The sequence below is a fragment of the Aquarana catesbeiana genome, linkage group LG05 (assembly GCF_042186555.1).
Source record: "Aquarana catesbeiana isolate 2022-GZ linkage group LG05, ASM4218655v1, whole genome shotgun sequence".
NCBI lineage: Eukaryota > Metazoa > Chordata > Amphibia > Anura > Ranidae > Aquarana > Aquarana catesbeiana.
This window is the reverse complement of record NC_133328.1, coordinates 379,443,024-379,455,998: the sequence shown is the minus strand read 5'-3', so window position 1 is coordinate 379,455,998 and position 12,975 is coordinate 379,443,024. Positions and strand designations below refer to the sequence as shown.

At 36.1% G+C, this 12,975-nt stretch overlaps 1 protein-coding gene across 1 annotated transcript; it reads left to right on the top strand.

Annotated features, from left to right (window-relative positions):
- The first annotated feature begins 324 nt into the window (after positions 1–324).
- On the top strand, positions 325–12,245 carry NRN1 (neuritin 1). The gene is made up of 3 exons (XM_073631003.1): positions 325–543; positions 4,520–4,664; positions 8,295–12,245. Exons 1-3 carry the CDS (start codon positions 489–491, stop codon positions 8,524–8,526), a joined length of 432 nt encoding a protein of 143 aa, XP_073487104.1. The 5' UTR covers positions 325–488; the 3' UTR covers positions 8,527–12,245.
- The last annotated feature ends 730 nt before the right edge of the window (positions 12,246–12,975 follow it).

The window sequence follows — 12,975 nt, the reverse complement described above, 5'->3', positions numbered from 1 at the left end:
TATATATATATATATATATAGTATTCTGTCTTTCCTGAATGTGTGTTCCTCCATCCTGGATCTCTCCATACATATAGGGATATGTTCATTTGACATGTAGAGTTAACCCTTGCTCCCCCGAGAAGTGCGGGCTGGGTTTGCCTAGTGTACATTAATGATCACCCCAGCCTGTGATGACTAGAAATGGTTCTCCTCTTCCATGGCACATATAAAGCAACTGGTGCATCGGCAGCCTCCTCCCGTCAGGTCCAGGCAGGAGGAGAGGGGATGGGGGGGATGGGAGGGGCCTGCGCTGCTCCTTCCTCCCCTCTCCAAATGGTGTCACCCATCCCAGGCTCTTCCCTTCTCTTCCTTTCCCTTCTCTCTTCGGCTCTGCAAAGTCTCAGCTGTGAGACTCTCTTTGCAATGCCTAGTTTTCAATCCCCACCCAGGATTTCCCAAGTAACACATTAAGAATTACTATCTCCAATGGTTTGATTCAATGTAGGATGGGAGTTCATCTGAACGGAAGATATATTCTACTGGTCCTTGCTGTGCAGCTAGGTAAGTGCCTTTCCAATCCTGCCTGTCGGATGGCTCTCATCGCCATCAGATCCACGACCTATCAATATATTGGAACCATCAGTGCTATTACCACCATACTAGGACTTTATTCCATGCAGAAAATAGATCTGCAGCTACAGAACAGAGGTGTATAGGGTAGTGATCTATAAATGGCCGAGATTGTGCAGGATATGACAGCCCAATCGTTCTTTCCTACCTGGGCATAGATGGTGAGCACATCATTGACTTTGCTCCATTTTTCTAGTAGTTATAGGAAAAGCTGGCAGCACATTCAGCTGATAGAAGATGAAAAGGCTTATCTAAAAAAAAAAAGAAAAAAAAAAAAAACATTTGTCGGGTTAATATTTAGCTGTCACAATTCAAAATCTTTGATGTAAATCTGTGTTTATTTCTTCAATGAAAAATACTTAAATATAATAAAAACGACCTGCTAGTACGAAGACTATAGTGTGATTGAATAATGTGCACAATAAATGCAGAATAATGTACATATAAAAAAGATGCAGCAGTGGTTGAATATTGGATAACCTTGGTTTCAATATTTTTGTGATTGTATGATAAATTCCCCAGTGTATTAAATTGTGCTTTGTGTGTATTTGGGTAAATGATGATGTCTTTATATGGGTTATATGTTTGCTGGATAGGGGCAGGCAATGATATGTTCTATAGAGAGTCACACTGCCTAGACTCCAATGAGCCAGATGACTGCGACAGGGGCTGCTGGAAAGAGCTTTCCTTGGCATGTGCCCCCCTGTAAAGATGTGAAAAATGGGCCCCAGTGCCAGCAGTTCTCACACCTTCTACAACAATCCACTCATCCTCCTAGGACAGGCTTTGGATGTTCATAGCCAAGCGATGAAAGGAAGAAAGACATTTCTCAATTAGCACATTCAGTATAAAGGAAAAAAAATGTACACGAAGATATATCATTAATTCATGCTTGGTGCTTAACAACGTCCAGCCTGCCCAACTAATGAAGCCTGGGACAATACGTGAGAAAAAGAAGCTGCTTTATTAAGTGCAAAGAGCTGATGAAGGCTGAAAGGGAAATGGGGGCTCCCCAGGTTGTTAGCCTGATCTGCTCCATCCTGCACCCTTGTGACTTTCATCTGAGCCCTTCATATTGACTTTCCACCAGTAATGACATTAGCGGCTATACATGCAGCCATCAACACATTGCTGAGCGCTTGTTAATTGCCAAAAAAAAAAAACAAGCAGAGGCTAGATCTTGTGAACAGCATGAGGCTCAGGGCATATGGGTATATTTATCGCTTATAATATAATTGACTGCTTTATTTCTTTTAAAGCATCTAAATAAAAAAAAATCTGTGTATTGTATTGCTGCATTTTTTATGACCCGGTCTTATTACAGAAAATGTCTACATAATCGCAATGTATCTTTTTAAAATGTATACATTGTGTTAGAATGATTCAGTAGCAAATAATATACAAAATAAATCCTGTATTTGAGAATGGAAGGATTTTGCTGTTCCTTTATCTATAGCGCTAAATGGAGTATGTGGGAATTATAGTTGTGCAAAAATATATACTTATATATTTGGGGTAAATATAGGAATAAATTATGTGCGAATATTTTAATTCCTTTATTGAGATTTTATAAAATAAAGGTGTTCGCTGAGGATGCACATTAATAGAATCTGTTGTAACTGGTGAATGGATGACAGATTAATGGAACTGGGTTCCCATTCAATGTTGATATTCACTGTACATGCTGGTTTCCTCTATGTATGCAGCATTAATGTGTTCTATTGATCTTTCGTGTTAGTTATTAGCATCTTTAATGGATGTGTGGCACAAATGTACAGGAAATAGTTTTCACTCTTTACACATAGCAAGACCTTCAGTAATGACTGTGATTGTATATTCACCACAACCCACACAAAGATCATGTATGAGTATTCAAGGCTGTCAGGATGTGGGATAATTTCCGATCATGTAAAAGGAAAAAAAGGATAGCAAGTCTCTGTTCCTGGATACCCCATAGTTGGCATAGATCTCAAATGCCAATATGGTTCTTTTAGCTGCAAAGTGTGTGTCTGAGAATCTTGCAATCTGGATATGCAGTAACATATGTTTAACCTGGTTGTTTCAAATGGCCATTTGTAGAAAAAAAAAAAACTCCTATCCTTTTCTATGTGAATAATGGCTGAAATTGGGTGTACTATTTATTTATTTATTTATTTATTTACTCTACTTGCACGCATGCGCAGTGCTGACGTGGTGCATTTTGTGTGAGAAATCATTGCACTGGTAATCCTCCATCATGATGTATGAGCATTTGGTGTTTATCTAGATTGTTTGTTTGTGTTGTCCCTATTCAAGGACTGTTGATTTGTTGGTCTGGAGCTGCTGCTTTCCACCATGCAGTGCGCTATCATCAACACATTCATTGTCAAGTACTATGATGGAGTCTGAGTGATGTCTGTGGGTAGACTTCAAGGAAACAAGCTTTGGATGAGGGAGGGGCTGTAGCTTCCTTTCTGCAATTCACGTGTAGAGAGAGTGTGTGTCACCTCCACCCTGAAACCTACTTTCTAGCCAGGACCTATTAGGAACATGAACATGCACTTCCACCATAAAAACGTTGATGATGGCTGCGCAATTTAGCTATAGTATGGCCAAATCTGCTGTTTTATTTATTAATCAAATGCATGCAAAGTCTGGCATTTTTGATAAATGAGCTTTTTTCAATACTGCCATGGCACCTTGCACTCCTTTATAAGCGTTTAGCATCACCAGAGTTTTTAGGTCCATCTATGGCTCAGACTGTGCCCAGAATGGCCGTAGTAGTTTGCTTCTCCATACAGAGTGCTGTGTTTTTAAATGAGCTGGAGTCTGCTAAAGCAGACGATGAAAGGACTGTGGTAATGTGTGCATGCATTTTTAATGAAAAGCTGCCTGGCTGCATTTGTTAGAGGAAATGGAAAAAATATGGATTCGAATGCATTGTACCTTGGTGCTATACACAGGAAAGCATGATTTGCATCAGCTTAATCTCACATATGCAAGGTGTCATAGTGTATAGGTATGCATCTGTCTGGTGCTAAAAAAAGGCAGGTCCTAGATGACCTAGAATTTGATGTATCACAGAGGAAGACACCAACACCCCTTTCTTTTCATATACACATAGGAATACCATAGCACAGATCTGAAAGAGCCCCCCACCCCCCCACCCCCACCCCCCAGCAGCTATAGCTCTAGTCTGTGCACACTGCAGTATCTGCTGTATAATCTCTGCTTCCAGTCCAGGGGAATGCTATTGTGGAGGAATATCTCTCACAAAGCTCTTCATCCAATAGTCTGCAAAGTGCAACACGGGAGATATTACACCATCTAAGAAATATTCTGTAAAGCACATTTAATTGCTCCAGTTTAAACTTTTATTTAATGCTCATGGCTGTGCTACATTTATTCATGGAGTGGAAAAAATATATTTCATTTTCCTTCAGATAGGGCAGGAGCATTTTACTGCACATCATTATCTCTAATAAAAGTGAAAATAATTTACTGATGTAATATCAGGATAAATATTCTGTAAGCATTTTATTTATTTTTTTTATAGGTACATGGGGTACAATGCTATGTATCTATAAACCTGAGCGCAGTCAATCTTGCAATTTTGCTTTGTCTACACATTAATGTCTGGACACAATCACATTTGCTGCTTGTTCCAATTATTGAGTACATGGATATGTATAATAAATGAATATAATTGACAATATTATGGAAACATTCATTGCTGTAGCCTGTCAATGGATTGCTGGCTAGGGTGTAAAGATAGTTGTATTTGAATTGCTATTTAATGTCATTCAGGCTAAAGTGTGTGTGAATGGGGCATTTGGAAAGCTCTGGAAAGGGAAAAGTCAGCGCTCAGCGCTGTGACAGTAGAGCTTCGGAGCTGTCCTCCTGACTTGGTGCTGATCTCTCTTCCCAGCTTACCTGGTGCAGGCGGTGAAGGCAGCAGGCAAGTGTGATGCGGTCTTTAAGGGCTTCTCAAAGTGTATGCTCACGATGGGCGATCAGATCGAAGCCTACTCGCAGGGCGTGGACGAAGAGAAAAACCTCAACACCATTTGCTCGTAAGTCGTTTTTTTTTCCCCAGTGAATGACAGTGACTTCCTTACCTTGCCATTCATATTTACTTTTATAAAAACACCGCCTCCAAAACAAGTTTCAGTTGGCAAATATATATATATATATATATATATATATATATATATATATATATATATATATGATGTCATATATTGTATATATATAAATATATCTAATTTTTCCTTTTCCACGATTTCGGGAACTGATTATGAAGGATGGGTATACAGATTTTGTAAAAAATTATATATATATATATATATATATATATATATATATATATATATAGATATATATATTAGATAGCCAAATAGTCATTGTATATATATATATATATATATATATATATAATGTCATATATAGGCACCCTACTATTATTCAAAGGAGGCTCGATTTCTTTACTATCTATCCACCCTCTATCTATTTTTCTGAGTCTTAAGCTGGCCATACATTAAACAATGTACTTGTTCAATTTCCTTTAGATTTACATTCAACTGTGTAGTACAGGGGCTTGTCTGCTTGTATACAAATTACAAATATCTATCTATCTATCTATCTATCTATCTATCTATCTATCTATCTATCTATCTATCTATCTATCTATCTATATAGATCTGTCTGTCTATCTATATAGCTATCTACTGTATACATCGATATAGATAGACAGATAGATAGTTAGAGTAGATAGCTATGTCATAGATATATACAGACACACATTTTTTTTTTATCATATCAGGAATTGATTGGTATATAGGTGTCTAGGTTTCTCACTCCATATATGAAAGTATTTTTCTACTGCAACAATATCCAGTACATAGCAATACAAACTCCCAAACACACATCTGTAGTAAGGCACACATGGGCAGGTTTACTAAAGGATCCTATCATTTAAAAAAGAAAAGGGAAATTTATGTTTCCATTTCATGTTTGGATAATCGAAGTGAATGAATATTCACAATTTATTACGTGAAGATTCTCAATTCCATTAGTAATATCAGTCCATGAATATTGCCACACATAACAATAGGAGAAGCCTATTTCTTAAAGTATATCAAGATTAATTGTTATCCGTGTTATCATAGTTATGACTATGAGATACACACCTATGCAGTACATATAATAATATAACACGTGTTCACAGGTCCCCTCTGAATAACAGTTACTTTTGGCTTGCTAAAATTTTAAATTGTAAATAAATGTCTTCTCCATATGTCTCGCTGATTGGGAGGATGGTAATGTTCATTCACAATTCAGTATTACTACCCTGCAGAGACTAAACATGCAGCTGCTTCAAGCAGCGTTCACATTCCCCAAACCAGTTACGTATGTAAATAATATCCCATTTACACCTAATAACATTCAGTACAGATGTCCCCAGTCCTATACACTGAATGACACATACAGTACACCAGTTACCTGGGAACTTACAGTCACTGTCTGCAGCAATACATTATCAAACGATTTCTGGAGAATCTTTATTTTTTCTGCTGTTTAATATATTTAGTGCAATTTCTCAGTAGGTGCTTAAAGGATACCTGATACAAAAATCCGATTTTTTAAATTTATTATCGGCTATCTTCTATCATATCCAATTGTTTTAAACCTATAGAAACCATTGATGTTGTTAAAAGGTAGATCTACTGTAGATGTCTTGTGGGAGATGCAACTAGAACAGAGACATTAGAAGAAAGACACAGCTTTTACTAGCATCTCAGTATATCATTATTTACTGTAAATGTGGCAATGTTGGAATTTACTATAATCTTGGAATTCTCATAATTCAGCTCAGCAGAGCTGCTTTGCTATAAAAACACATGGGAAGGTCTGTCTGGGGGCAAAGCAATCACTGGCACAGCATACAGACACACAGACAGAGACAGAGCCACATACACACACCTACATAGACAGGGAAGGAGGGGGAGACATGAGCTGGGTTCAGATCTGCACTTGAAGAGAAGCACCGGGTCACTGATCTATTTTACATATATGTTCCCCTGTGGGAATAGAAGCGTGCATACACAATTCTACACCAGGCACGTTTGATCTAAGCTGATAAATCTCAATTGATGGAAATCCCACGTGTTTAGAGGAGATGCTGAAAATGGCAGCTGCTATGACTCTGCTGTCATTAGAAAAGTACATCCTCTAAACAATCGATATAGAGGAGCTGTTGTGACATAACTCAGCTCATCACTGACAATATAATAAGAATAACAATAACAACTATAATAAGTATTATTATTATTACTTATGTTACTGTTATGCTATAAGTAATATAATACACTACTACTACAAATAATAATAATAATAATAATAATAATAATAAAAAGAAGAAGATTATTATTATTAATAATAATAATAACAATAATAATGATGAAGATAACGATGATGATGATGATAATAATAATAATAACAATAATAATAGTAATCATTTATTATTATTATTATTATTATTATTATTATTATTATTATTATTATTATTATTATTATTATTATTATTGTTATGATTACATTTTTAAGCAACACTTGTAATATCATTTTAATACAAACACTCTATATATAGAGAGAGAAAGAGAGAGAGAGTGTATGTATTAAAATTATATTACATGTGTTGCTTAAAAATGTAATAATAATAATAATACTAATACTAATAATAATAATAATAAATGATTACTATTATTATTGTTATTATTATTATTATTATCAGAGAGAGAGAGAGAGAGAGAGAGAGAGAGAGAGAGAAAAGACATTTTTATAGATAGAAGGCACAATTTTCAAATAAGAGTAAAGTAATTGAGCCTCCTTTGAACAATTGTAGGGTGCCATGTGATTAGATTCTATGTATGACATCATAGATATAGATTTTTTTTTTTTGCAGACAGGTGCATTAGCCTAAGCTTTTTAACATGTCAATTTATCCCAATTAAAATTTACCGCAATGGCCCTGATCAGCCAAAATATACACATTGCTAATTGTTCTAGAATCTGCCTCTTATGAAGGAACTGAGGTATGATTTACCCAACACTCATTAATACCCTCTTGCAAATTACATTTGCATCTCTATGGAAAGGGGTTTAATTATTGCATATTCCAGAAATTGTGTTTTATTTGTGTTATATGCATATTTCCAATATATTTATTATTCTAACCTACTGAAAAACGAAGTTAGGGTTGGGCAGGTACAGATCTCTTTGTATGTATGTCAAGTTTTAGTGCACAGGTGGATTGATGATCTTGTAAGAAAGCTCAATCTAACTGTTAAGGCGCCCTGAGCATGCGCAGATTTCAGGGCACCTGTACTGAGAAAATGATATAAGTTGTGTTGCTGAGCTTCTGAAAATGCTAGTTGACTGGCTGTCTCTGACGTCAATATTTTCTGAGTGTCTGACCCCAAACAAGCATGCAGCAAGTGAAATCAGAACGTTTGATCTGCCTGCTTTCAGGACAGTGGCTTGGAAAGCATAGAAGCCACTGGATCAGCAGAAGATCAAGCAACTAGCATTTTGAGCTATGGCAGTCACCTTATTTCTGATTCTTCAAGCTGCTTGTGCTTTCACTGTAGCTGGCTCTTTTTGAGAGTTGAACTAACCATGTGTCCTTACTATGTCCCATTCAGATACTGGAATGAATTTCACGTCTGTGCTGTCACAGTGCTCGCAGATTGTCATGAAGGGGCGTCAGACATGTGGGAGAAACTGAAAAAGGATTCCAAAAAACTCAACATTGAAGGCAGCTTGTTCCAAATGTGTGGTGGATCTAATGGATCAGCCAGCCCAAGACCTTTCCACACTGCCATCCTGCCTTTGCTCATGGTGTCTCTCTCCTCCCTACTTACCTGGATCTTCTAGTAGACCCAAAGTTTGAGGAATCCACACTCACTACCGCCACCTGCTGGATTTCTAGAGGAAGTATCTATCCGTTCTCCGGGGACGTTGTGTTCTCTGTGACGTTCAAAAATAATCATCTAGGATTGTGGAAAAGAAAAAAAAAGTTATATGATTTATTTTGTGTTTTGTTTGCCAAATGTTACCAAACAGTGAGCAACAACAGCCAAAACCGGACCTCAGCTTTACATCCTCAAATAGCAAAATAGAAAACCTTGAGCCCTTTTTTTCTTTGCAAAAGAAACTCAGGAAAGGCCCTGGGCCAACTAATAATAATAATAATAATAATAACAATAATAATAATCCAAGGAGGAAATGAAAGCGGGCTCAACTCTCAATAAATCACGACATGCTGAATATAAGCCACGGGATCTGTCACATATGGATGATGTGCTGTAGATGTTCACATGTGAAACATATGGTCAAATAGCAATCTATTGTTCACCCTAACCCCTCCTCCGCAGAACCATGATTTCCTCATTACAATGCAACTATGTAACCAAGGAAAACATAGCTCCGCCTACGAGCAACGGGAAGTCTATCAAGGATAACACTAAAGTAGAGTGAATGCTTGGACGGATGATTGCGTTTCTGAGTGGCCAAGTATGGTGTATGGACTGCTGAGGGAATTTAGCTTTATCTGCTGTTGCCAAGATATATTTCCAAGTTCACTGCCTTTTATTTCCTTATTCTCCTTGGTTTAGGTGTTACACATATTACTTACGTATCCGACAGTGTAAACCACAAATGGGGGTATAAATGTATAACCGTTAAAAAAAATAGTTATAAAAATAAGAGATTTTGACATAAGAGGAAATAAAAGAGAGCCTTGATTTTAAACTAAATAAATGTAATTTAAAATAAAGTTTATTATAAATTCAAATCAGCAAAAAAAGATATTTGCTACAAAGTATAGTACAAGATATTAAATAAAATTATTGTTTCAAAAGGATGTGTCTTTTATTATAATTCTATATTTGTTATGAAGTGTTTTATTTTTTTGAGAAAGTTATTGTATTTTATCTAAAGCAGGTTTGTCTAGGGGTTTGGTAATTACTTGAATATTCAAAGCTGAATACTTGAAATGTATGTGGATATATCGAGTAGAACAGGTTTTGGAGGGAAATTTTGATATGGATATGAGATAAGGAAGTGAGAATAGTAATAATAATAACAATAATAAAAAAAAGAGTGAGAGAAAGAGAAGGAAGAGAAAGGAAGAGAGATTGGAGTTGATTTACTAAAGGAATAGATAATGTTCTCTCAGCAAAGTGGGAGTCTAATGGGGTTGATTTATTAAAGGAATGGGGACTGTTCACTCTGTTTTTTAAACTTAGTAAATAAGGTGAAGCTGTTTTACTTTGCATACTCATTAGAGTTGTAGACATAATAAAATAAAAAAAAAAAACAGGAATAGTGTTGCAGGTGATTGGATGATTAAAGTGAAAAGAGCTCAGTGAACTTTAAACGTAATGTAAAAAAAAAAATAGCCTGAATAATAAACGTCTGAAGGAAGCTGCTCATTTTACCAAATTATTAGGGTTGATTTAGTAAAGGAGTAAAGAATTTTCACTTACCAAATGTTCACTGAACACAGTAAACTTTTGCTGTGTGTAAAAAACTCAACATTCGTTTTGCAAAGTAAGCAGCCCTCTTTTAGTAACTAAACCACAGTGAATGAGGTTAATATGTGTTCACTTTCATCAATGCACAAACAAGTACAAGGAAAAAAACAAAAAACAAAAACAGGATTTTTTTGTTGTAGGTGATTGGATGAATGAAGTAAACACAAGTTTCCCTTCTTTACTAAGCTCTAACATGTGAGCAGTCTTTTTTTTTTTTTTTTTTTTTTTGAGTCACAACGAATAAGTTGAAGCTGTAATCAGTTTCAATAACCAATCATGTGTAAGGACAAATTAAAAAACAGGATTTTTTTGTTTAAAGGCCTTGTACGATAAAGTGAACTTTGCTACCCCCTATTTATTATGCTTAGTGATCACGTGAGCAGTCTTTTCTTCTTTAGTAATTAATCCACAACCAATAGGGTGTAGTTCTGTGCACTTTAAGGAGTTGATTTACTAAGGACAAAGACTGTTCACTTTGCAGGGGATTTTTCCCCAGAGTTTAGTGGATGTGGTGAAGCTCTCCATCATCCTATCATGTGCAAGCAAAAGATCTTTTTTTTTTTTATTTTATTGTCTTTGCATGTGATTGTGTATTTTTTGCAAAGTGAAATTTCACCATTCAGTAAGGTCTGTGGGAAAATTCTCTTATTCCCTTGCAAAGTAAGCAGCCTATGCCTTTAGCACAACAACCCCTTGATTTACACGTCTTGGAATACAAAAGGCAAAGTTACATCAGTAGACTGGAAAAAAAATGTCACTTTTGCATACAGGAGGAAAGATTATTAATGAAAGAATTATCTTTTTTTTTTTTAAACTGCACCTTGATTGAAAAAAAAAAGAATCTATATTTGGCTTGTGCTATTGTCCAATGCTGTGTGAGCAACAATCCTGTTTTTTTGTTATTTCCTTTGCATTGTTTGTGTACTGAAACCAAACATTGCTGCACTTTATTCACTATTCCTTTGGTAAATGTACCCCAATGAAGTAGACATGAATAGATGTAAATGTACCCCAATGAAGTAGACATGAATAGATGTAGAAATAACACAGAGAGGAGGGCACATTCCAGGGAGGAAAGGGGTATATGAGGGGTTAGGAAGAAAAAAAAGAGATAAAATGAAGATTTAAAAAAAAAAAACTATGAAGATCCAGAAGAGCTAATAGAGGGATTTGGGATAGAGTTAAAATAGGATCAGGACCGAAACAAATAAAAAGCAAAAGAAAGGATAAAATTGGCAGCAGAGGGTGATAAAAGGCAATGCGAGAAAAGAGAGAATACAATAATCATAACAATAATAATAATATAAAAACAGAGAGAGGAAGCAGACTCTGCTGGACAAAAGGTCAGCATTATTATTAAGGTAGAGCAGAAGAGCTCCTGTTCTGTACATCAGATGAGTCGTTTCATAATTAATAAGACACCTCAGCTGAATTTGCGAGGAGACTAGCTCTATTGATTTAGCAGTGGAAAATGCTCTAACCTTTTCTATTTATAGGCTCTTGATGTCTAGAGTATACTTGTCTATACACATGAAAGCACCAAAAGGCAGCAGATCTACAGACAAACAATAACATGCCATTTGATCCTTCCCAATGCAGTAGCACATTTCACGTCCCATCCATTAAATGTATTTTTTTTTTTTAACAAAAGCCTATCTTCTTGATGCCATAATGCAATGTGAATGCTCTTAGAAGGGAGCTCAACATAGGAGTAGGGGATGCTTATTCCATTTCTCAAGTCCCCCGATCTATAAAAAAAAGCTCTATTCATAGATGGCCATATCTTTTGTACATTGAAAGGTTACAAGCTGAGATGGAGATCATACAAACAATTGTGTATTATGCAGCACAAGAACAGCTGAATAGAAGCCCTTATATTGATATATGACCTTTCCATGTACTGTATCCGGATCTGCTAATCATGGGTTTTTCTCATTTGTAGAATTGAAATTTAACTATGTATTGGCCAATTATTTAATGTGTGAATGTCTGCTGCTGTGGTATTAGATTATTGTGGAGACAATGGTAGAAACAAGCAATAAAAGGGTGTTTGTAGAAGTGTGAAGCACACTGTGCTCATGTGATTTCACCTCCTCTCTGCCAGTGCATTAATGACAGCTTTGGACCTATATATAGCACATGCATGCAGACTTACAGACACCTTGTGCATGACAAGCTCCTATCTGGTTCTCAAGCTGAAGGTGAACTGCTTATTCATTTTACAACAGAGTTTTACATGTTATTCTGATTTTAATAGCAATCTTGTTAGCATTTAAAATCGAGGCTAAAAAAAAAAATAATAATAAATCCTCTGGGGAAATCTTGTCTCACTGTTATTCCAAGTCTAGAGCCATGCAGATGTGACTCTCATTACCAGCCAGCAGCCTGCTCTATAGCTCACACCAAGCCTCAGTCACACAAAAGCCTCAGCAGTCACGTATTGCTAATAGGATTACAAGCAAGGCTGGAGCAGGCGGGCTGTTCTCAGAACACTATCAGATTTTTCATCAGCACATTTTTTTGATGAGGGTTTTTTTTTTTTTTTTTTTTTTTTTTTTAGATTGGATTACATGAGGACATGGTGTTAAAGTGACAAAGTGACACTAATTGATATCCTTATCCTTCAAAATAATCTATACACATTCACTACTTAATGGCCCTAAAGCTGGCCATACATTATGCAATTATCTTGTACAAATTTCCTTTAGATTAAAAAAAAACCCCCATATAACATGAGCATACAACCAATTTATTTGCCCTGGGACTTTAAATGAGGCACAGCACATAC